This window comes from Manacus vitellinus, unplaced genomic scaffold (genome assembly GCF_001715985.3).
Source record: "Manacus vitellinus isolate BGI_N305 unplaced genomic scaffold, ASM171598v3 scaffold_5_pilon, whole genome shotgun sequence".
Classification (NCBI taxonomy): Eukaryota; Metazoa; Chordata; class Aves; order Passeriformes; family Pipridae; genus Manacus; species Manacus vitellinus.
In genome coordinates this window covers 9,161,934-9,188,332 of record NW_021940682.1, presented here as the reverse complement: position 1 = coordinate 9,188,332, position 26,399 = coordinate 9,161,934, and the positions used below count along the sequence as shown (strand labels likewise).

Genomic DNA, 26,399 nt, shown 5'->3' with positions numbered 1-26,399 from the left:
AAGACAACAAAAAAAATGTGTATGTGTGCAAGGGAGAAGGGAACACATTACAGTTGGAAGATTATGGTTCATAAAGGTCTGGGTCCAGAAGTGTGTGAGCATTTGCCTCAGTTTCCTATATGGGAGGACATAGGGTCAGGATGTAGGGGCATGCACCAGGTGGTGAATGAGAGAGATCTGGAGAAGCAGAATTTTCTGCAGCTGTTACTGAATTGAAACTCTTAAAGAGCCAAATGCTCTTAATTTCTCTTTAGCAGAGAAAACTGTGGGTTTCCACCTCGTCGTACTGTAAAAATGGCATTTGACATTTCAGATTCATTAGGACCGTTAAAGCATGCAACAAATTTTATTTCCTGCTGCTGTACAACTGGAGCATAGCAAATATAATATTTATATTTAAGAAGGGGGGAAAGAAACAGATCCAGGTAACGACAGACATGTTCATCTGCCCTTGATGGACTGCAAAGTAGAACATATTTTGAATAAGAGAATAATTTAAGTGGAGTTAAATATTAAGTTTCATTAAACACAGCATGTGTTTACTGGAATGAGACTGATGTCCCAGCCTAGCTCATTTAAAAACTGATTTTGTAGATGTGACTAATCTGGGACTAATCAAACTGTGATTTATTTGTTGTGGGACTTGAGAAATTATTCATTCAAGCAGGAAAAAAGAAGAATTAATGCAAAAGTTAGTTCTAACATGGACAAGGTGTTTAAAGAGGACTTAAAATGAGCAGTGTTGTGAACAGAAATAATGGGTTGTAGGAACTTCTTAAGCCTGTGTTTGGGAGGCATTGTTATTTTGGGCATGAGATGAAAATAAGTGTGATAAAAGAGGAAGCTGGGAGTCATAATTATGCTCAAAATATTGTTTACTGGAAAAGAGGAACCACATCTTTTATATATATTCATATTAAGTCAAAGATTTACTGTTAGTGTAATTGAAATCTTAATGGTCTAATCCAAGAATCATTATTAGTGCAGTTGTAATTATTACAGAAAAAGATCTGCCTATGCAGATGTTATAATAATGTTAACAACAGTGCCACCACCACCAAAGTTACAATTGTTATGCATACACTTGGATTCAACTACTTTTCCTAATGTTATGCTGACCCTTCCCCAGCTCCTGTTGGCCCTAAGGTTGGTGGTTTCATTGTGGTGTTGGTAATGGGGATTGTTATGGTGATCTCTCATTATCTGGGGTCCTCGGCCAGGAGCATGTTCCTGTTGTTGGTTTCTTTTTCCTCACTCTAAGATCAACTTGGGGTTGCTTTTTTTAATGTATGCTAGCATGCTTTGATGCCTTTCTCTTTCTTCACTGGTCTGCAGTTCATGTTATACCCAAACTTACTAGATATGGTACCTTTTAGGTATTTCTGTGTTCTTTTTCTTACTTCAGGTCTGTATTTCTTTATCTGACCTTGGGTCAGTTGTTTATAGAGGGTGTGTTCTCCATTGTCAAGCCAGTGCCTCATCTCACATCTCGCATATCTGTACTCCTCTACATTGCATTCTGTTCTCCACTTCTAAAAGCCTTTGCTAAGATAACAGCCCTGTGTTTTTTATAGTATATTATTATAAGAGTCATAAAACCTGTGTGGCTCCACACAATGACAAAGAAAACTAAATCAGGTTAGCCATAGCTAGTTGGTCAATTAGATAAAAAAAAAAGCTATTTCAGCTGAAGCAAATGTGACAAAGCTGTGGACAGGCCAAGGAACACTCAGACAGGGCAAACCTCTACAAGCCTCAGTCCAGAGCCCTTGCAAACTCACTACAAAGCCTGTGGCCATCATTAGCAGTGGCAATACCTACAGTATTGCACTACGTGTAGCATAACAGCATTATCAACACAACTGGCATTTGGCATTTTATGGTGGAAGAGCTGAAGGATATGAACAGGTTAAGCCACATGAGAAAACCTGATTTTTCAGAGGAGTAGATTACTCTCATATGGACTAATAATAAAAAACTCTCTTCTGTAATCTGGGACCTTGCCAGGTGCTTTGGAAAGAACAGATGAAGGGAAGTGCATGTAAGTTATTAGCAGCAAAAAAAGCCACCTGCAAAAGGCATGTGTGATCCTGGGATGTGCCGCGTATGCTAGCTTCAGTCAGGCTAGAAAAAATAATGCTGACAGAGCTTCATCTGAAAATGTCTGGTTTGTTCTGAAATGTTCAGGAAAGACTTGTTCAGATGTGAGAAATGGTGTACCTTGGGTACGAGTTAATTGCATGAGTGCAGGTAGAGTCACTCTGGCAAGCTTGACTTGCACTAACAGACATCCAGAGGTCTAAGGAGCACAGCATGAAAAACTTGGGATACCTTGGGCTGCCAACTTTAGTCTGCATTTTCAGGGCCTGGGGCTAGATGGACTAAACTTTCTCTTGGGCTGATAGACAAAGCTAACACTGCATGAGAGTGTCAGTAGCATTTCTGGACCCACATGGAAGTGATTGCATGCCACTGTGCTACACTATGCAGATACTGGTTTGGGTCTCTGGTAGAGCTAGGATTTGTGTGCTGCAGTCCATAGGAAAGGTATTTCACAGAATATTCTGAGGTAGAAGGGACCCACAAGGATGATTCAGTCCAACTCTTAAATAAATGGCCCATACAGGAATTGAATCCACAACACAACCTTAGTACCATGCTTTAACCAACTGAGCTAATCTCAGATGTTTCTAAAGGTGTTCCGCTTAGTCATGTGGATGGTGCTCATCACAGCAAATGAATGATTTAATGAATCAGGTTCAGGAGAGATGAGTGTGATTATAAAATGAGGTTGGAGGTAGTATGGGCTTTGAAGTGGGAGGCTCAAGCTCTGCTCAGATCACTTAAATTGCAGCCATAGGGTGACTTCTGCCTGACTCTCTGGTGCTCAACATGCAGTTGAACCCATGGGTGGATGGTTGATGAACTCATTAATTCTCTGATTGCCTGACATTTTTTAATTTTCCTTTCACTTCTTACCCCCAAACAGAGATTGACTCTGAAATCAACTGTAAGACTGAAGTAATTCCTGTGCCTTAATTTTGCTGCAAGAAGTCACTTGGTGTATCTCAGCTGGGCTTTACTTCTGACTTTGTTACACTCTTCATGTTTTCTTAACACTCTCTGTTTTAATGTTTCCCTATAATTAACTACTTGTCTCCTCTCTCTTTCCTGTTTTGGTTCTCTCTATGTGATTACTCACTCTGTTTTTCTGATCTTGTTCCAGCTTCCAATTTAAACTGTTCTAAACTGTCTTCTCTCTCTCTACCTTTTCTCTCTTCTGAAGTTTCCTGGAGCTCCCCCCACTCCAAATGTCTTTACTTTCTCTCACTTTTGTCATTGTCTTTCTGTGGTTGTAAATACCACTGCCATTTGTTTAAATGCTGTTGTCTTGCTCTCTTTAGGGGGTTGTCATAAAGGATTTTAGACATGCTTTCCCTTCATGACAAGATTTACTTGTTACCATTGGTGTAGCTAGAAGGCTTATTACAAAAATGAAAATATGGAGGAGGAGTCCATTTTGCATATTGTGAAAAGCTTATCATTTCATTGTTAATAGCGGTTTTGGCAGCTCTTTAAATCAAAGGTTGAACTGGAAATATTATCAAAGAATCTAATAAAAAGGAAAAACTTTGAAAAAGTAAACCAAAAAAGGTAAAGTTATTTTCAGTAGAATCTATTGTTTGCACAAACAAGACCAATCCAACAATTTTTTGTCTTCATCCATCTTTTTAACTGTCAACTGAAATATTTGAAAGGAAAACTGAAGATTGAACTCAAATAATTTCTGATAAGAGGAATTTTCTGGACTTCTGAAAAAATATCTACTATTTCATGGATACTACATATTGGTTGTTTCTAATTTTGTGAGAGCAGCAGCCCTTGTTATCTATCATGTGCAAAGCAGTTACATGATCTTCTGTAGTCATACTGGTTACATCATATTTGAGGTGTTGATGCGGTATGAGGCAAGGTCTCCATTTGTACAACATGGCTTTTCACTTGTTGTTAGCTAGTAGCAAAGGCACTTCAGGAAACAGCCTGTCTCTCTGCAGAGAGTCAAAATATCTATAGCTGTATCTGCAGGTTTAGCATTTGCCTTAGACAACTTGGTAAGTATTTTGGCTGAAGGAAAGCTTGAATCTTAGGAAACATACTATATTAAGGCTCTGTTGAGTTTTGTTTGTAGGGCTTCTGAAATGTTTCAGACTCCCAAACCCAACTGTTCTCCGTGCCTGTTTTGCAGAAAATAGTGTCAGGCAGGTTTGAATTTGAGTCCCTATCAACTTAATATAAGGCAGCTTCCCTAGTAACAGTTATCCATGATTCCTGATGTGACCACATCCTAGGTCCCTGGGGTGGGCAGAAGGGGTGTAGGGGGGAGCCCCAAACCCAATGTGGCCATCTCTTGCAGGGGCTGAGTGGGGAGTTTGATGTTTCAATAGTACGGAAAGTCTGTTTGAATCACAGAATCACAGAATTCTTTGGGTTGGAAGGGACCTTAAAGATCATCTAGTTCCAAACCCCTGCTGTGGGCAGGGACACCTTTTGCTAGACCGGTTTGTTCAGAGCTCCATCCAGCCTGGCCTTGAAGTATGGGCCCTCCCTTCCAAGGATGGGGCTTCCATAACTTCTCTGGGCAACCTGTTCCAGTGCCTCACCACTCTCACGGTAAAGAAATTTTTCCTAATATCTACAGAATCACAGAATATGCTGAGTTGGAAGGGACCCACAAAGATCACTGACTCTAACCCTTAGCCCTGCACAGGACCATCCCCAAGAATCACACCATGTGCCTGAGAGTATTGTCCAAACACTTCTTGAACTCTGTCAGGCTTGGTGCTGTGTGACCACTTCCCTGAGGAGCATGTTCCAGTGTGCAGCCACCCTCTGGGGAAAGAACCTTTTTCTAATAACCAACCTAAACCTCCCCTGATACAACTTTGGGCCATTCCCTTCAGTCCTGTTACTGGTCACCATAGAGAAGAGATCAGTGCCCACCCCTCCTCTTCCCCTCACTAGATGTTGTAACAGCAATGAAGTCTCCCTTCAGTCTCCTCCAGGCTGAACAGACCAAATGACCTCAGCCCCTCCTCATACGGCTTCCCCTTAAGGCCCTTCACCATCTTTGTTGCCCTTCTTTGGATGGTCTCTAATAGCTTAATATCTTTCTTTTATTATGGTGATTAAAACTAATCTAAACCTACTCTCAGCTTGAATCCATTCCTCGTTGTCCTTTCACTACATGCTCTTGTAGAAAGTCTCTCCATCTTTCTTGTGGACTCCTTTCAGGTACTGAAAGGCTTCAATTAAGCCACCTCTAAGCCTTTTCTTTTCCAGGCTGAACAAAACCAATTGTCTTAGCCTTTCCTCATAGGAGTGGTGATTGTTTGATTAAGGAAAACCAGTTTGAAGTAAGTCTAACTAAAAGGCAGGTTGCAAATTTATTTTTTAACTGGTTATTTCTTTTTATTTATTTATTTATTTAATAATTTCTATGAAATATGAGAGGCTCTGAGTGGTAACATGTAGCAGAATAAAGGGAAAAACAAGCCCAAGCTCACACACGACTTGTGCTCTAGCTCCAGGCTCTGTTTGAGTTCACTGGAAACAATGGGGGTCCTTTCTTCCTGATGGGAAATTGTACTTTCTGTTGAAGAAAACCAAACTGGTGCTAATGACAGCTCTTTCAGACATTTGAATGCCAGGTCTCTTGCAGTCTTCACAGGAACTTTATTTCAACAAAACTCTTAAGTTGTGTCATCTGACTTCTAGCATGATATAAAAGCTAGATACTTAAAAGTCTGTGTTTGGGATTCCTCTGCTGGTTTCCATGTCAATTACAATTATGTTGCATTTGAGCTAGAGGTTGCCAGCAGAGAATACTGAGGAGTGCCAAATTAAATTTCAAATACATTTTGTTCTTTGTTCATGTCGAGAAGTATTTCTCCCCTGAGGTTGCTGTGCTCAGCAAATGAGATCAGGTTGCCATTAAATTTTCCGTAAATATGAGTCTAGTTGAGTTTTTAAGGCCATCTGAGTGGCTAGCACTATTGACACTTCCTTGGAGGACTGGTGTAACATGAATGTTATAGGTATTGGTTTGAAAAAAAAAAAAAAAGGCAGAAAAACTGTAGGAGGCGTGTCTGGATGCACAGGGGATGTGCCAGGGCGATGGGCCCGAGGGGACATGCGCAGTCACATATAACTCTATTGGCTGAAGAAGTCACATGGTATACAGGGATTTAAGAGTGGGAATTTTGAATAAACTCTCTCTTTGTCTCACCATCGCACGAGGAGCATCATTCATTCCTTGTTGTACAAGGGCCGCCTGCTACAAAAAACCTTCCTTTCATCTGTACAATCTCCAGTCAACCATCTTGGTATCTGGCTGCTTAATAGAAATGTGTCTCTAGGAAATGGGGAGGTTGCTTATTTTTAACATATGTATTTGTTAAGGCCCTGCTTTTCTATAAACATTGCCAAAATGAGACAATGCAAGTTATAGCAAAGTGAAAGGGAAAGCTCTGAATGACTTTTGGTGACTGGCTAGTGATTGATGCTTCACCACCAAGCAAATGTTTTTAGTTCTTTTTTATATATGAATGTTTGCTTCCCAAATCCAGATTTTGGGTTCATTAGCATACTATGGATAGCCTCTAGCAGTGTATGCAAGTCTTATCTCTGTGTGTATTTTGCATTTCAAGCAATTAGCTTAATTTGTATTAGGAAGAGACACTAATTGCAGGGGAAGGAAGAAGTAGGTAGCAACACACCAATGACAATTAAGATAAAGCATCACATATTACCTCTATAGGTTTTCTTGAAAGAAGCTCTTTTCTTATTAAGCCTAATAAGAACTTGAACCCTTGTAAGATGGACAGTATAGAATTATCTACTTTATATGAATTGGTAAGCTGAAACATGAAGTCTGTATTTTGCTTAGGTTTACACAGCCAGAGGTCAGAAAAGCAGAGGGAAGTTCCAGGCCTGTCAGGATCCTTGATTCTCTGACAGGTTTCTAGAAGATGAGCAATAGTTACAGAACTTCCTTGGCAAAATTCCTCCAATGAGATCAGTGATGTATATTGGGGATTTGGTATACAGGCTGGAAAATAGTTAAAAATCTCCATATTCTCTCTGGAATGAAGATAATTGCCCTTTCTGCCAATAGCTAATTATGTTTGACCTGCTTTCGATGGAGTCCCACTTTTTACAGTCTAACCAACCTTTTTGTTTCCTCTCTGTCATTGATCTTCAGAATGCAACAGCAACAACAGCAACGTCGGATGTTCACAGCTGCCCTCCTGGCACTTGTTTTCATTCTGGCAGCTGTGAGTACCACCGAGGCCGGCAAAAAAGAGAAACCGGGTAAGGTCCAGCGTAATTCAGAGTTTATCCCCAAGACAGATTGCATGTGTGGGAGAATGTCAAATGCTTCTGGTTTTGTTATGAGATTCAGGTAACTTGTTAACGTTTTGACATCCAGGGTAGGGATTTGTGGCTGTGACATGTTGTTCTGTGTTAAACAGGAAATCAGAAAGTGGTTTCCACGCAAACTGGCAACTTGACAACCCCAGAGACTGGAGTCCTTGGTTTATCACACAGTGGGTATTGCAAGGCAGCTTAAAATTTGCTGCGGGAATAGTTTCATGCTTGACTTAGGGAGAGCCAAACAGGAGTGATGAAAGAGCAGTTATGTTGCTTGTTCAGTGTTGTATATGACAATACTACACCAATGCTGTGTGATGTGGAAATCCTCTGACAAAGATTTGAACTAACTCGCTGGCACAGCCAGCCAGATATCCAGTTGTAATTGCTTTCTGTCAGTGATGAATTCAGGCCTCATTATAGGAGAGACAGGCCTGGGCTGGAAAATTCATATTTGTCAAACCCAGTTTTGACATTTTTTAAAGAACATATTTTTTGGTGCTTTTCTTAAGGTCTTATTATTTACAGGCTACTTACACTCAAGACAATATGAACTGTGAGTCTATCAGAATCAGTGTTCCAGCTAAAAAAAAAAAAAGGGTTTTCTAACCATTGTGGCCATATGGAAATATGAGAAAATGTGAATGTAAACGTACAAAACTTAGGAGAAAATTAATTTATATGAGGTTATTTAAAGTTATTTGTGATGTTTGGGGGGCCTAAGTAGTGACAATACTGTCTTTTCTCATAAGGCTTGGGTTTAAAGGATTGAAATGAAATCACGATCCTTACTTTTGTCCCTGAGCAATAAACCCACCTGTACTAACAGCACTTCAAATATGCTTCTCCATACAGGTTTTTTTGCCTTTGGAGTTTTGGTCATATTCTGACATAAAATGTGACATGGTATACCAAGTCAAAAGATTGAATCTCACAGCTGTTTCCCAGAGGTGCTCAAATCCTCTGATACACAATGTCAACACATTTCTAGTTGTTTAGTGTATAGTGTTTCAATTGGAACTGAGAATATTTGCCTGCCATCGGCTACTGGAGACAGAGGAGTGTCCTTTCTGAGCAAGCTTCTGTTCTTCTGCCTGTTTGGTCAGTGATCCTTGAGGGTTTTTAGATGATTCCCTATTCTGACATGGTAGTGGGAGTGAATTCGAATGATCACCCTGCTTTGGACTCAAAGAGGCTGACCTGTCTCTGCAGAACTGGGAAGAGAATGTCAGACTTTTTGCTTTTAAAGCAATTGTGTCTTCCTTATTTACCCTTTCAGGTGCTCTGACTCTTTGGTTAAGTTTAGGGAACATCTCTGTAGGCTCTGGGTACTGACCACTTCTCTTGCTTGGTTCCTTGTCTTCATCCAGAGAAAAAGGCGAAGAAGTCTGACTGTGGGGAATGGCAGTGGAGTGTCTGTGTCCCCACCAATGGTGACTGTGGTCTGGGGACACGTGAGGGCACTCGCACTGGAGCTGAGTGCAAACAAACCACCAAGACTCAGAAGTGTAAGATTCCCTGCAACTGGAAGAAGCAATTTGGAGGTAAGCATCAGTCTCTTAAGGGATCTGCTTTGTTTTTTATTTTAAGAATGGAGCAGGAAACCTGTATTTTCTGTTTAGTTCTGCAAATGTCTTGGTGAAGAGGTTAGTCCTGTATTTGAAGTTCATCAGAGCTAGAACATGTAGGGCATCAGAAGGCAGCCTCTTCAGAGCTCCTCTGCATAGAGTCCATATAACCTACTAATTATAAACTCAGTCTTCCATCATTCTGAAATCTGCTCTCCTGTGGTGTCCAACCCTATTTAAGGCAGTAGTGTAAGTTCACAGCTGTGAATCTCTGTGATGGTTATCACAGGCTTTATGTGACCTTGTGATGTGTGATACGAGCCTTGCTGCCAGCGTGTGCAGTGGAGGGAGCGAATGAAGATCAGTGTATATCATCTTTATCATTCAGTTCAGAAGGTTCATGTGCAACAGTTTAGAAACACGTCAGATCTGTTGTGGATAAGATGTCTGTCCAAGACTCAAATTTGATGACGCTTGCAATCTTGACTTTTTTTCTAGTAAGCAGCTTGCGTGGTTTTGACATTATTGTGACCTTACCATCACAATCAGTGCTGCAGTTTCAGACCTGAGAAGTTTGTAGTTGCATATACATTTCTGAAACTGTTCAAGCCTTGTTTGGTAATCTTTGGCATCATACAAATATTGGAATATAGAATGTAGATGATATTCCCATTGTTGTTGTATCTTCTTTTTGTTGTTGTTGTTTATTGTTCATATTCAGAGCTGAATGTATTTTCTTTTATATGAAAAAATGCAATATCCATGCAAAAGCTAGAGGATTAAACTTTAGAACATTGGGGAGAGGGAAAACTGCAATTACCACCGCAAATAATCTTTAAATTTTTCTTGGGATTCTTTTCCTCAGCTGCACATCCTTTTGTCTATATGTACTGACTGCCTGTGATATCCTATTAGACTCATAATATTTTTGTTTTCCCACTCAGCCACTGTGTTTTAAAACTTGCCCTTTATTTACTTATTGCAGCGGAGTGCAAATACCAGTTCCAGGCCTGGGGAGAATGTGACTTGAATACGGCCCTGAAGACTCGAACTGGAAACCTAAAGAGAGCCCTTCACAATGCTGACTGCCAGAAGACTGTCACAATCTCAAAGCCCTGTGGGAAGCTTACCAAACCCAAACCTCAAGGTAAATTCCATTTTCTGAAAGCTACACGCTAGTTCATTTAAATCACTGGATTTGTGATGTCCCACGTGCTTCAGTGGGAGCTCAGTTGTACAGGAGATTGCACTTTCATGGTCCTTCCTCAGTTTAGCACTGCTCCTGTCTCTCAGTGGTCAGACAGACTATTCCTGAGCTGTATAGTCAAGGCTCTGTGACACACACGAGGTAAACTGAAGATTAGAGCTCCAATTTTAACTTTAGACCACCTGCATCACTACCAGTTTGCTTATGTGACAAGACTGCCAGACTGCAGATTCTTTTCATAACTCACCTGTTGATGGGAACAGACCAATAATAGCATGATAAAATATCCCTTGACAAAGACATCTTTTATATAGGTTTTGTTTGGTATCGATTAATGACTAGTTGAAAAAAGAACCACTTTCCTTCTGGACAGGACTCATTGAAAGGATATTCTGCTCTGTGCACACTGAAATATGTAAATGTTGTGCACCCTTGGGCTTGTTTATTCTTTATTCAAATATAGCAGGAAGGAGAGTACAGAAAGTATATTTCTTATTTAAATGTGACTGACAGTGTAATTCCTAGTGCACATAAAGACATATGCCCTGCATTTGTGTTTCCAGGTGTCCCTTAGAAAAACTTATATTCTTTCTAATCATTAAAGCCTTTTAATGTATTCTTTTGTTGGAGTAACAGGTGTTACATGTGTGGGATGATTTATAGTGGGAGCTAAAATTGTGAGATCTTGTTTGAGATGCAGAAGTAATGTGTTTTAAGTGGATTATACAAGCTATGCTACCCTGACATTTGTTTGCTTAAAACCAGCAAGGTTTAACACCCTCCAGGCTCTGAATACTTGGATAATAACACAAATAAATGTGATTAGGTGTGACAGGTGCACCTGGGACAAGCAACTTTCAAATTGTGGATGGTTGTGCACCATTGATCTGAGGAGCAACTGCAGGTGGCCTGCTCTGCTTGTGCAACCAGGGAGATGCTTGACAAGGTTGCAGGTGCTTTTTGTGTGTGTTTTTCCATCTGCTTTGTAGTCAGTGCAGCTGTAAGTGCTTTTCCTTGCGCACCATCCATGGAGTTATTAGATGAGTCTGAAACTTGCCTAGATAGTGACAGGCTGTGAAGCAGAAGGGATACAACTAGCTTTTTAGAGACCAGCTGACTTGGTTGAGATGGCAGCAATAAACATCATTTGAGGGTAGAAATGATTGGGTGGGGATGAAGGGAGGGCTTTGAGATGTGTGATTTTTATTGTGTAACAGTTTGGGGGGCAAGGACTTTCTTCCTGTTTTTGTGGTTTGGAATTTTTTTTGTTTGCTTATTTTTGTTTGTTTTTTATTGGTTGTTTGTGGTTTTTCGTTTCATTGGGTTTTTTTGTTTGGTTTTGGCTTGTTTGGTTTTTTATTTCCTTGGGGTTTTTTGTGGATTTTTTTTTAGTAAGTTTGTATGCCTGTGTAGCATTTGGGAGTTTATTGAATGAAGCTTCCCACTGTGCTGCCAGAAGGCCTCTGCCACTCGAGCCACCAGTAGCTCTCTGCCTTGTCTTGCTCCCACGGAGTCAGTATGTTCTGTGAATGGCTGCCAGAAGAGGGGAGAGGGAGACAAAGCAGGATGTTGATACAGCACTGTTTTGTGAAAGCAGGGCTGTTGGGCAGTACAGACTTGTTTTCAAGTTATAGTTTTGAAGGCAGAGCTTAAGAAATTGCTGGGTTCGAGTTTAATTGATTCTAGGTATCACTGAGCTATAGCTGAAACTGAAGCTCAGGTTGGGACAGCTGCAGCAGATATGGGGTTTTACTTAATTAGGAAACCTGACTTCATTTGATTCGAAGGAATGCAAAAGAAGAAATAGGTACAAATGTGGGGGTTTGGTCATAATAACTGTGAGCAGAAGTTCTGCTCTCCTGATTTACTTTAGAAATCTTCCTGCATACCACCTGCTTGTTCATCTGCTGTTGGCATTAGTAGGAGTGGCAGACATGGAAGTCACACACACACAGCCTGCCTGGGCTCTGGGCTAAGTCCATATTGCAGATATGTGGGTATAACTACATAGGAGCTACAATGGACAGTGTGTTGGCACCAGTAGGAGGAATTAGAATAATAAATTGGGTCAAGCATATTAGTACTGTATGAAATGTTTTGCCCTACTAGACTTTATTTCTGAGTTAAAAATCATAGTGCTGACATGTTGGCTGGAATGAGAGTATTTGTTTTCTTCCTGAGGTGAAAGAAATTACGAGTTGGAGGTAAGTCCTTACCCATAACTAGATAAAAGAAAAAAATCAAACTGCATTCAATCTATAGCTAGAATTTTAATAAATTTCCTTATTTGGAGATGAGAAATAAGAACTGGATTATTGCCTGAGAGCTTAGAATGGACTGCAGGTATATATTAGGCTCCCTTTTCACACATAGCTTTGCATCAGTGTCTCAAGACGACAAGAGAAAAAGCCTATGATATATTATTTGGAAGCAGCAGCGTTTTTTTCTGAGGCACAATGTTGCAAAAGATCTGTGTTGATATGCAGCTACATCTGTAAATGCTGGTCAAGGGCCAGCAATTCCTACTGCGATTACCTGGGGTAGCAGAACAGTGGCTTCCTGGTATTTGAGAGCTCTGGCAACAGAGCACTAAGTTGGGTTTATCAGTTCCAGGAATCTGTTTTACCGCTGGATGGTTACCTTTCTGTCTGGTGTATACTTTAAGAGCTACACCAATGAGTACATCTCTGACAGCAACAAGTTAGGAGTACCAAAAGCAGATGTGAACTGACTGAGAATATTGCACTGAAAAATACTGACATATTCAGAAAAAGCGGTTTTTTCATGATTTTCCTGACTAGCCTCCTTTCCTGTGCACTGAAATTTTTCTTTTATTAACTTGTGTTTGTAACCTCTCCAATATACCACTTTTCCTTTTGGTTTCATACTGAAAATGAGTTGAGCAAAAGCCCACATTTAGCTTCTCCAATCAGTGGTAGTTATATGTATCTTCTGTCACTTTTTGTCACTTACCATCTTTTAAAGCTGAAACCTCTGACTTACATATTTCTTTGTATAACAATTTATCCACAATAAGAATACTCATTACTGGACTTACCTAAATTCCTTCTATTATTGCAAAATAGTTTTTGTGATGAAGAGACTGGACCGTATACAGTATTTCAAGCACATCCTCTACAGATCTGTGTTGAAAAAGAAAATATCATTGCAATACTACCTATATTGTTCATTATATCCACCAAATATTTTAACTATGATTTAAATTTTGATCGCTGCTTGCATGTGAAGTAAACATCTTTATCTAAGACCTTCACAATTCTCCCTAACTCTTACATTTTTTAAAAATTAGTTAATGTGATTAGTTAAGAACCCCAGAAGTTGTGAGGGTAAGACAGCTTATTTTGTTTAGGCCCCACCAATGAAGTGTTGCGCATCCAATTTCACCTGACACACTTCCTTGATGTGACTTGGTGCCTGAAGCTCCTCCTCACATTTTCTGCTCTTTGAAAAAACTGCAAATAAATTGATCTTAACTGTGGATGCTGCCCTACTGTTGGTTATCCATCTTTCCAGCTTGTGAACATATGGCAACTTTGCTGGTAGCAAGAATCATATGTCTCTCTCCTCTCACTTAATGATTTCAAAAATGACTGCTGTTCATAAGATCTTGTTCTATTCTTAACATAAAGTGAAATTATACATGTAGAAAAATCTCAAGGGTTATAATTTTGCAGATTTGTTGATAAAAGTATAGTTTGTGCTAAATTAAACTAGGAGATACTCATGAACTTTGGGTATCAATGCCTTCTTCATAAACTGGTGACCTAAGTGTTTTTATGGATTTGTTTTATATTGTTAGTCAGCTTTCATAGAAAAGTGTTAAAGTCTTTTTGAAGCACTCCCCATTATTTTGGAAAATAAATAGAAAAATATATATATTTTTTCTTATTATTTACAATTGCTCCATGGCAGTACCTTTTTCTTCTGAGCATCTGACTTCTATAGATTATTGTCTATGACACTTGGACATTTTGGAGTACGGTGCTGTATATTGAATTTTAGGGTGAGAGTAGATGATGAACCAAGAATTTGAATTTTATCTGGCTTTCTGATGAGCTCTTTTCTCCCTAGCTTTGCTCAGGCTGGAAGTCAGAAACTTGGTCCTGGGCTGCTGTGCTAAAGTGTAGCTAACACAGAATGAAAAACATCTTTTGCTCTTGAATATTGTGCCTTTGGGCAGAGAGATTGTCAGCAAAGTGACAGTGATATCCCAGACACTGTGGTTTGTGTATTTAGTATACAAATGAGGTCATGAGAAAGCCTGTCATAAAGTCTGGGCGGGCTGAAAGGATAATTTTTATCACAAAAATCCCAGTGGAGGCAACCACCTCTCCTCTAGCACATACAATTGCATATTCTAATCAGCATCTGCAAGGCCAGTGATGTTCAAGGTCTCCCTAAACTATCTTGACAGATGTGAAAGTCTTGGGCACTTCTATCAAGTGGCTGCTCTAATGGCCAGCTTGCACTGAAGAGCACAAAGCACTTCTGACATACTCCATCTGTCCTACTTCACAGCCACCCAAATTTGATTGATGGTTGTTCGGGTTCCAGCCATCTAGAAAGCAGAAGAATGGAGTATTGTCAGGATTCAGAAAACATTTTACTTTAGCTGCTAAGAGAGGAGGAATTTGTTTTCATTGAGCTGTGTTGCCTGATAGTCTTTACTTCTTTTTACACTCATTCTATGTGTCTCGTTCTTTCTCTCTCTCCCCATAAGTCTTGTACTTTCAGGTATTTGTTGTTCAGCTTAAGATAAAATTAAATAGCATAAACAGTCTGTCTGCCCTTTCTGCAATGTACCCTTCATTTTTTGAATTATGCTCCTTTCTGGTAAATTTTTCACCTTCCCGTATTTAGTTCTTTTTAATAAATCTCCCTTTACAACTTTTTGTCAATTCACAGTATATCTGATCTATGAGTTACTTTATCCTGGCTCAGCTCAGTCCTTGCTACATAAGAGAACAATTCCAGCTAAGGCTGGCAAACATTAACACTGCTTACAGCACTGTTGTCTTTTAATAATTGGAGTTCCGACCAAACATCACATCCTCCAACATGCAGAGTTTGGAAAGATTTCCCACACGAGGGCAAGACTTACCTGAGTTGTTAATGGCTGTAATCTCTTTTGTGTAATTCACATCAGGTGTAGCATTTTAGAGCCTACAAGGTGTCAATACAGTTCCCTGTGTGCGTGTATGCGTGCTACTACAGTGGAGGAAAGACTGCACTCTGTGTGTTTTTAATAATTTCATAGAATTTGAAAAGTTTTACTTAAGAGTTTAGTGGAATATAAATAATATGCCCTGCCTTGTTTCTTTTATCTATCTATCTTTACAGGCAGCAATTAGCTCATCCTGCTATCACTCCTTGGAGCTCGGGAAGTTCAATTTAAAGAAAAGTAGTAATTGAAAGTCAGAAAGGCTAAATGGTTTTCCAAATTGACACAAGTATCAGTGGCAGGTCTAGGCACACATCTAATAGCTGCTGCTCCCTTTTATCCTGGTCTGCAATTAAAATTATCAAAATGTGACAATTGACTTCAAGGTGAGTGTCTGAACTGCAGTCTTTAATTAGGGTCTTAGGTTTTGATGGTGGTAACATCAGATGACTTAACTCAGTGTCAAACAGTCTTACCTTGGGTCTTCTCAGAGAGCTTGGTGTCAAATTTAGAGATGTGCTTGTGGTAACGAACAGGTATATCTCTGTCTTTACTTACTGGTGATAGAAGCAGAAAAATGTGTATTTTGAGAGCTCCAGTGGCAGATTTCAACCTGCAGAGAGAACATCTTGCAGTGCTCTGCCAGGACAACTGACTGCGCTTTGACAGGATGACTTGGCTGCTGGTTGTTACAAGGAGCTGAAAGTGGTGCTGTATGAGTGAATTGCTCTCCTGAGCTGTTTGTTGCTCAGACTAACTGGGTGTTGCTCTGACAAAATCGAACCACTCCATGTTGCGTGTTGGACAAGCTGTTTTTTCTGGTGTGCCCTCCCTCAACCTTACCTTTGTGCAGTAACAAAATGTCTGCTTCTAAAGAGCAGCTGGAGGGGACACAGAGTGAGAAGCAATGACTTGTTAGGACTGCAATTTCCTTTTGTTTGGTGCTAGTGTCTCCTGTTCTGGCTTCACAGTCATGCTGTATCTCCCTCTGTAGGTTTTAGAATTCCCCATCTTTAATGTAACTCATTAGTCGTGCAGGCATGCAGCTAGTGTAATAATTAGTATTACAGGAGGCAAAATAATAGGATCTGCTCAAACTAATTAGTTTTAAAAATGAGGGATTTTCTCATATTAGGAAACAGCTGTGATAGCTAAAGAAAAATCTGAAAGGCAAAATTGGGAGGTTTTTCTCCTGTTTTGAGGGGTGAGACAGGTTTATTGAAGAATGGCCTCTGGCACTGACCACTAGCCTGTAGTGAAATACAGTGATCTGAGCTCTGTGGGGCAGGACACTGGCAGTGGATGCCCAGTGGGAACAGCATAGCTGACTGTTATTATTGTTGCTATCACCATGATTATTTGTATTGCATGAGTGCCCAGAGGCCCCAGCTGAAAAAGGGTGCCATTGTACTAAACACTGCATAAACATTGTGAGAAGCAGTTTTGCCATGAATAATTTATGCCCTATGGCGCTGGGAAATGTGAAAACCAAGAGAAGTAGCAGTGGTCCAGAGCACTGAGACTGGGTACTAAATGCTTGGTTGTGTTTCCTTGTGCCCCTTGCTAGTCTGAGGACAAGGCTTGTATTTCAAGATGAAGTAAAACTCATTGGAAACTTTGGTCTCTGCGACATATCTCTGTGTTTTGGCTCCTTGCTACCATAACATATGGAAATATGATTTTTCTCAATTTAAGTGGGAATGAGAGCAAACCATATAAGAAAAATAAAACACAATGGTGCTTAGTGTGGACCTGCCTCGAGCTGCTTGTAAGCTTCCAGTGCAGCCCGTAACTAATAAAGTTTGGATGCCTTTTAATGGTGTTTTTTCTGCTTCCATTTCCTTATGTTTCTTGGAGGCTTTGCACTGTAGTCTCCCTTGAGACTGCTTTTGTACCCTTGAAAAATTACAGTGTTTGGGTAAATAATTTGAATGCCTTGCCAGATCACAGCATAATATCAATCTGATTGACACAACACTAATTCCAGGGAACAGGAAACGCATGTAGGAGAGGGAGAAAATGAATATTTTTTTTTAACTAAGTATTTTTCAATTTTTAGTTGGTCTGCAGCTTTTATGAGTGTTTTTGAAAAGAGAAACATTGTGATGTTTCATGGGAAACCTAAACCCTCATGTTTTCTGACCCCCTGCTTTGTTTTTCAGATTATGTTTTTTGCTATGCTGTCCCAAAAGATGAAAAACTGGGTTTGACAAATTCTCATTTAACTGTCTAGTACCTGCAGGAGTTTCTTTTAGGGTTCAGTGCAGACCTTTGTGGGTGAAAGTTTAAATACCCTTGTGTGTGCCAATTCTGTTACATGCTCATTGTCTCACTTTCCTGGCTTGCAAGAGCAGCTCAGCCTCCTTGGCATTAGTTAGTGCCCTTGAGCCATGAAAATGCCTTAAGCTGTGGGATTTGCTGTGATAAAAGATATGCCATCAGCAAATGTTTACACTCATTACTGTTCCCAGCAGTGAAACAGAGAGAAAGCCCTGTCCCTTCCTTTCTGTCCTTTCTTTTCCTTTTCTACTCCTTCACTTCCTTTCCTTTCAAGCCTACTTTCTTTTCCCCCCTTCTTTATCCCTCCATCTCATTTTCCACGTTGCCATCTCTCTATCTTTTTTTCTATTTCTGCTTACCAAAAATCTTTTGCTGGCAACTCTTCAGAGTGTGCAGTGATCAAAGCCAAACCTGTGTCCTGTGCCCCGAGGGTAGATCTCATCTGGGGCAGATGCAGAAAGCACAACTGAGAATTGCAGGTGCCTGGTTTTCAGGAACTAACAGAATAAAATAGGTTCTCTATTCACAGTATACCACAAATAACTTTCTGCTAAATAACAATCTATATATACTATATATATATTTATATACGTACATATTACATGGATCTCAGGTTTACATATATACTGCCTTAATATGTGATCTTTTTACTGTATAGGTCTATGTTAAAGTCCAAAGGTTTTATTAATGCTTTCTGTTTTCAGCAGTCTCCTGCAGACGTGTGAATGCAGAGAGTAAACTCTGAATATCGGTCTGTGCCTGCACCTGTCTTGCTGGCATTAAGAGGGATCTTGTGTACAGCATAGACACAGAGAGGGCTGAAGAGCCAGCTGGGACTGTGTCCCTCTTGTGCTGAACACAGAACATGACTAAGAACAGTAAGAAGTCCATATCCTACAGAAGCAGCAGTATAAATACACCCGAGGCAGATGAGAAGAAGACAACAACAGAAAAGCAAAGTGAGCTGCTTCTGGAAATAATTTTCCAGTTAGCCAGACCCATTCAACAGTCTCCAGTTGCAAAACAGACTTGGTTTGAAAACTTTATCCATTGCAATCTTCTGCATACTTACTCTTAAGATTCAAACATCTTAGATACCTGTGACCTAGATGTAAAGAAAATTAGATGAAATTTTCATGTTCTTTGCCTTTGGGCAATTAGGCCACCCAGCAAAATCAGAGAATGTGTGTGTCTTTGTGGTCTTTTGTATCCCTAAGCTATTTTGAAACTTTTCTCCCAAATACGTGAATGAAGAAAATCACCAAAATTAAACCTTTCTGTTGAAAATCCTTGTTTCAGCAAATTACCTCTTGAATAAAAGCTCCCTTAATTCCTGACTAGCTTAAGTAAGGATGGTAATGGGAAGGTTTTAAACATCTTACATCTGTATGTCAGGTTCAAGAAAAGGTTTCTGACTGTGTAAGATTGTTTCAGAGTTTTGTGGCTCATTTTAGAATAAATTGGATTAATTTTTTGCCACAGTTATTCTAAGGAGAAAGAAAATGATTGAAACATTTTCCATGAGTGGTTCCTTGGTTCCATTTCTTTGTCAGATGTGTCACTGTTTGTTACAGGCATAAATGTAGCTGTTCCCCATCCATAACATGCACTGCAGCATGAATTCCTGGCCTATATGGTGCAGCAGCACCCTTTAGGTTTGAATTGAGTCCATCTTGTGTTCAACAGGGAACAAATCAGTCTATCCAAAATGGAACTTCAGTAAAGCGAGAAGCAGAACAAAACCTTATGGGGAAGAGTGAAGAAATTGAGGAACACAGACAACTAGAGAAAGTCATTAAACAACACAGAGCTAAAATATAGGGGATAAATAAATTGTAATATATTGATGAAGTATAAGTCACATTAAGGTCATTGAATCCTTGGAGACTTGCTTTCTATACTGCTGCTTAGCTAGTGGAGTATTGCTTTTTTTCCCATCCAGTAGAACTGAGTTGCTCCAAGAGGCTTTTCAGAAGAATTCATTATGGAACACAGTTGCTATCATAATATAGTTTTTCCTTCTTAAACCATTTGGAATTCATAAATGCTGTATATAGAACAGGAAAATGGGAAGAACAGGAATTAAATGGCCATGAAATGTTCTCTTTCTCTACAAGAAAAAGAAATACCATTTTTAAAGGGTATTTCGTAAACCCAGGGATTTGTTACTACAGTTGTAGAAATCACAAGATTGTACCATTTCTGTTCCTAGAGAGCAGAACGAACCCCTTTAGGGTGAGATTTTCTTCTGTAAAGGATAAAATCCTTGATTTCACCAAAGTCCATTCCATGTGCATTGACCTTTCATCCCCAAAATTCAGAAGCTTTCTGCACCAGCACAGCAACCTGGTGCTTTGGAAAATTTGCTCCAATGAGAGGTAGAGAGGCCTTTCAAAAACATACCTTGCTCTGTGTTCAGTAGGATTGAATGCTAGTTCCTGGCAAAACTGTGTCCTGAACATCTGATGTGGAATTTTTTTACTCTAACCTTTCCTCAGCACAACTTTTGCTATTTTGAATGATTTATATTGCCTTAGGGACACTGCTTGACTTTTACATACAGGAGTTCAGCAGTGCCATGAGTGAATTGTTACCTTCTTTTCAACAAATGAAAATAAATGCCTGCAAATCTTGGCTTACAAAGCCTGACTTCCATTAAAATGTAATTACCTCTCTTTTGTGCCTTATACATTAAGACTGGCTTCAAATGGTGTGTGGCTCCTGTTCAACTAAATTGCTTTCATTTGCTGCTTGCATAGTAAGAATGAGGCTCTGGAATAAAGATGACTATTTAAAGAGGACTGCTGCCATTCCAAACTGCATAGAGAAAGTTCTGCTTATAAAATTCATTTGCTTACTTGGTAAGATCCTGACTAGAATATTTGTTACTGGTCATCATGGGCCCACAGAAATGGGTCTAGTGCTAGTGCATGACTACACAATTTTTAATCCTGGGACTAATTCTAAGGCATAAAACAATTTGTAGGGTTATTCAGGTGATGAATGATCAGATAATACAGTGTCAGTGCATTGACACAGTTTTTTCCTGCAGAACTGTTTGTTTTTTATCTTGCAAGAAGTGTGTTGGTTTCAGAAGGGAGTAGAATGGCTGAGCAGTGCTTAGTTGTTGCACACTGCAAGGACTGCCAGGCCTTTGGAATTTGCTCTTTGCATGTGCCCTGGTCCAGGATCCTGGCCTCCGTATGAGCAAGAGTATGGCTAGGCAGCCCCTCGCTGTGGGATAAGAGAGAAGAAGGAAAGTGTATGCAGTAACACACACACAAAAACTGAGGGCTGTTTTGTCATCCTTGTTAATATTCGGAAGCGTACGTAGCTCACTCTTCCAGTACTTATGTTTTGCTGCAAGGAGGCACAAGGAGGGGAAACGTAAGTATTTCCTTGATGTGAAGGAAGCCAGTGAGAAGACATAACTTCTACTTTTCTCAGTGTGGCTTTGTGTGACCCATGCCAGATGTGGAAGGATGCTTTGTCTGGGGCTCTTGGTGCTCTTGGAACAGCAGGTAAACAGCTACCCTTGTCTATTCCCTCCTCTGCAAAGCCTGCTCACCTCAAATGTTGAGAGACACATAAGTGCTGGCCGTGGTATTGGTATCTGTAGGAGAAATACCTTTGATAAGGCATTTAATGTATTTAAATTAATGTAAGTGTAAGTATCAAACATGTTTGCATACTTTTCATAAGGTTTTATATTGAGATGTTCCAGTTTGTGGACCATGAACCAGAAATGGCTTGTAGGATACTTCTTTCACAGTTAGGCACATAGCCTGGCTGAGCAGGTCCCTGAACTGACCAAAGTCTCCTCTTCTGAAATACAGGATTATCATCCTGATTTTAACTTTGCTCCTTCCTCTCTGGATCCTGAACTTTACTACAGATAGCTCATAAAGGCTCCTCCAACTGCTGTCTGGCTCAACTGGGCCACCTAACTTTAAAACAAAAAGGGCAGTGAGCAGGTTCAGATTAAAATTCTGTGTGAGCTGACATGAACCTGAATTTCGTCTGGTCATGTGGTTCTGTCATTGTAGCTCTCAACATAATTGGTAGCACTTGTCTTCAGCAAACACCTTCCCTGTAGACAATGGACAGCTGGTGCACAGATCCATGGTCTGTCTTTGGAAATATAACACTTAATGGGGCAGGTGAGGTGAAAAAGGCTGCTGTTGACCCAAAGTGCCTCCAAATGACAGTGTTCTGCTCAAGGTAGTGCCTGTCACTGTGCAGATTTTCCTACTTCCTTCTGGCTCAGTGGTGAGTGTTGCTGTGGTCAAGCTGCTTTGCAGGGCCAGTGAGATGTGGAGATCAGCTTAGTGGCTTCCCCATCATAAAGACTGGCTTGATGGGCACTGCTTGATGGGTTACTACAATTTCTGATGGCAGGCTGGGACCACATTAAGATGCCAGGTAGGATGATGCCAATGGCTGAACCGAAGGTATTACCTCTGATCTGTGCTAACCTGAATTGAATTTCTGTAATTTTCGCGTACGGAATGTGAAACTGCAGGAGATTGTTGGACACAGTGTATCAAGGGTGTCTTTCCCTCACTTAACTATCAGCTACAGCTGATATGGGACTGTTGAGCTTTCAGATAATTGGCATAGTACTCTCAGCTGGTCAGCCTTTGGAGCGCGGTGTCAGAGCTAGCACATGGCAACCCTTCCAGTCATGCCTGGTTACTCCAGGAAGGATAACACTGGTGAGTTGATCAGGGTGATGTGGTTCCCAGTGTGGCTGTGTGAGCTGACCTGATAGTATGTCATAGAAGTTGAAATAGTAGCATATGGTAAAGAGAGATGAGGACAATAAAAACCTGAATGACCCAAATGTAAAGAGTAGGCCTAAGTAATGAAGAAACATGAGCAAAGTGCATCTTAATGTAACTTTATACTTTGTTTGCTGTGGACCATTGTCTGTAGCGTGATCATAATCAAAACAGGTAGTGTAGCTGTGAGCAGACTTGTGCATAAGCATATGAACATTAACTTCTTCATAGGTCAGTACATGGTTATTGGTGTCTGTGTTATGATTTTTAAAAGAGCCTAAGGACTGGGAATTATTTGAGCAGATTTCTTCCTTTTTTTTTTTATGTTGTTGCAACTCTGTGTGTGCATGTCATTTCACATAGCAAATATGCTTTTCATCAATCCAGTTTACCTGCCTGAAAGACAACTCTGTGGTGGTGCCAGTACCTTTAATGATGGAGGAATTACATCTGGCACATGACAGTTTTACCCTGCTGAGGCACAAAGCACAGTCACTTGTCTTTGTAGGTAGATGAGTTTGGCAGTTTGGATGATGTGCAAATTATCACAAGGATAATTTGGAAGGAGTTATGAGTATGGGGACCTGATGTGATCATGTGACTCCAGATCAAAGCCTTCTCCTAGTGGTCGCTTCATCCCTTCCATGAACTCCACATACTCTTCAGTAGGGTCCTGTCTGCATTTACACGTCTCATTTTAGTAAATTTGGTTGAAGTCTGCATAGTACTCTTACGCTTGTGCTGGGTCTAAATAGATTTTACAGATTTGAGTGCTGAGAAAGTGGTGATGTGGGGGGGTAGAGAGCATGAAAGAGAGCACAATCATTACAGAATACAGAAGGGTCAGTGATACAGAGGCAAAATTAGAGGAAGTGGAGGATGTAGGTAAAAGAGGCTCAGGAGGATACAGGAAATTTGCAGGGGAAAAAAAGCTTTAGCTGAAAGCAAATTAGGTATTAACTTAATGAAAAATGGCTTTTTCGAGTAACAGGTTGTAAAATAGCATCAGATTCTGTGAATGGCTCCAAACTGCAGATGTTCATACACACATGCAAGCACACACAAAGGCAGGAGGGGAAAAATTGTTCATTTTCAAATGAAAAGAAATTACTTCTTTTAAATTATTATCCCCTCAAATGTTAAGCAAAGTTTTTAAGGGAAAGAGATTTTAGAGAGATTATACGACTAAACACTAAAAATGTGTTTTATATTGCTTTGACTAAAGGATTATTGGAAAAAATTTTTGTCTTGTTGAAAAAGGTGAAGAAAAATTGCTGGTTTGAAAAAGTGGCAAACAGAAAAAATAACCATCAGAGAAATGTGACAACCTAAATTTGCCTTCTGTTGAAGACACCTGGCCCTATCCGTAGCTGAAAGATGTTGGTGTAGTTCCCTTGGCTTTAATAAAAATAAGTTGGTTTTACCAGAACTGATGTTTACTAGACTATCTGTGTTATGCAAATGGTTCAGAGAGAAAATAATCACGTTCACAAAGAACAATACCACCTTAAGCTCATTTGCTGTCTCTCCGTGGCACCTGCTATGTTGGTTTTTGTGCTGGAATCCACAAGGATTTATTCATGCTCCCAGTGAGAACTGTTATTTTCCCCATTACAAGGTGACATGTGACACAAGAGCACCCAATCCTCTTAATTCATATTAATTTTTTAGATGCCTTTGTGAATTTGCTTTACCTGTAGAATACCACACTGCCCTAGAGTGCAGTGAATGTTATTGCAGATGGTAATATAATATATAAATTTTCACTAGTACATTCATATTGTTCCCTTATTGCTCCCAAATTAATCAGAGAGGCAGGTGATCCTTAGTCCCTTCCTCATCCTATCAGTACCAGCTGTGTGGACAGACCATGCTCTAATGACTCCAGGCCAAGCTTTGTTTTCCTCTTGAGAGTACATAGATGTTTGTCCCAGACAAAGGGGGAAGGGTTGGCAGTGGAGGAGCTGAAGAAACAAGTGAGCTTTCTCACCATGCTCTGGAGTTGCTCTCATATTCAGAGACAGCCAAAGACTAACAATGAGACAGAGAGGAAGCAAGGGAAGGGTATGTGTGTGGGTAGTGTGTGCAAAGCTTTCTTCCAGCTCTCCACTGAGCCATGACCTGGTTTCTCCAGGAGATGCCTGCTGTTTTCTTATTTTCGAAGCAAGTTTCTGAGACAATGCTTTGCATGCCAAGCAGGGTCAGCCACTCAGATAGGAAGGGTTCTGAAAGGGACACAGAATCCCCTTTCCACCTTCTCTAGTGCCTTCTCTAGTGCTTTTCTTTTTTTTTCTTCTTTTCCTTCTCATTTCCCTTTCTTTGTTCAAAATGAGGAAACAATTTTTATGTACATGAAGAAAAAAAAGGGAACTTTCAGAAGTATTAAATAAAACTTATTGCTGTGCCTGCTAGACACTAATTTTTGTATTGTTATTGTTATCTTGACAGAATCCAAGAAGAAGAAAAAGGAAGGCAAGAAACAAGAGAAGATGCTGGATTAATGGAGTCAACTTGGGCAATTTGAGAAAGGGACATCAGCAAACATGATCAGTTAACAGTTTCATTTATACCTAGGCATTTTATCCTAAAATTATTTATAGCTTAATGGTACCATAGAAGGAAACAAGCAAACACAGAAAAAAAAATCCTTTTTTTATTACTTTAGTATTTTTAATGTATAACCCTAACAACAACTTTTAGAGGCCTGTAATAAAGACTCCAAACTCATTTAGAAAATTATTTCTATTGTATATTGAACAATGTAGACCTTTTTAAAATATTTTTTTTTCTCAAGTCTTGCCATAGGTCTCAATCTGGTAATTAGTCCATGCAAGCAGAACCTGAGCCCGTGTGGAGCTCTGCTGAAGCCAGTATGAATACAGGACTCTGGCTGGATGCATTTGTATTTAAGACTGGGACCTTATATCTAAAAAAACCTGAGGCTTGTTTCTTAATTTCTGATTACATCTAGATAACTCTATGAAATTATTTGTTTAAGGGAAGGATGGGGGCATTTTGTTTAGTATTTACAAATACAAAATTTTCTTGGATTTGTGGTGAATGTTCATTCCAAGATGTCACCATTTGCTGATAAAACCCAGTAACACTCCTTTCCTTGGCCATATTTTGGATGTTGGCAGTAAATCTGAAATCTTTAAATGGCTGGATGTAGAACAGTCCTAATTTTTCATTATTTTCTAGCAATGATTTTTCCAAGTGGAATAATAGCAAAACTTTCCATTTTTTAACATGTCAGTGTTGAGGTAGTGTCCTCTGTTTTACCTATAAGAGCTGAAAAATGCTTTATTTTATTTGTTTATTTTGCCAGAAGGGAGAATAACCTTTTCATAAAAGATCTAGTTGAAATTGTTGTGATTCTGCCTGACCCAGCTCCCTTTTTTATCAGTGGCAATCTTCCTGTTTATTTTAATTATAGCTGGTTGAAAAATAGTGTGTCTGGTGGGAAATAACAGAAGAAATCTGTTTAGAAACTGCCAGAGGTAGTTCATATTTTTGATCAAAAAGGGACAACTTGTGGGACTTGAAACAAATAGGAATGAAATGAAATTTTGTTTCTCTATTAGTAAAACAGAAAGGAAATACAAAAGCAGTACCTTTTGCTTTCTTTCATTTTTAAATAAGCAAAAAGACCTTGGAAAAACTAGTCAACATAACAATAGTTGGGATTTTTTATTAAATAGTCTGCAGGGGGTTGGGAAGAAAAAATATAGCCAGCTCGTTTTCAGTTTGTTCAATTTTACCTAATCTAAATGATTCTGAGTCCTGAGAAAAGTCACAAAGTAGAAAAAAACCTGGAAAAGCACTGGTCTGTCCCAAGCTAAAGGGTTGTTTAACAAGCTGACAACCAGCAGACCAAAATTTTTAGATGAAACCTAAGGGATTTCAGTACCCAAACTAAGTTCAAAATCATTGCTTCTAAATTCTAAATC

General features: G+C 39.7%; 1 protein-coding gene across 2 annotated transcripts in view; it reads left to right on the top strand.

Annotated features, from left to right (window-relative positions):
* PTN (pleiotrophin) overlaps positions 1-25,084 on the top strand; it is a 73,340-nt gene extending 48,256 nt beyond the window's left edge. For both annotated transcript variants that reach the window (XM_018080752.2, XM_018080753.1), the window contains exons 2-5: positions 7,262-7,371; positions 8,802-8,975; positions 9,985-10,146; positions 24,898-25,084. In XM_018080752.2, the coding sequence (XP_017936241.1) occupies positions 7,263-7,371; positions 8,802-8,975; positions 9,985-10,146; positions 24,898-24,950 (498 nt within the window). In that variant the 5' untranslated portion in view covers position 7,262 and the 3' untranslated portion in view covers positions 24,951-25,084. The remainder of the gene's footprint in view (positions 1-7,261; positions 7,372-8,801; positions 8,976-9,984; positions 10,147-24,897) is intronic.
* The last annotated feature ends 1,315 nt before the right edge of the window (positions 25,085-26,399 follow it).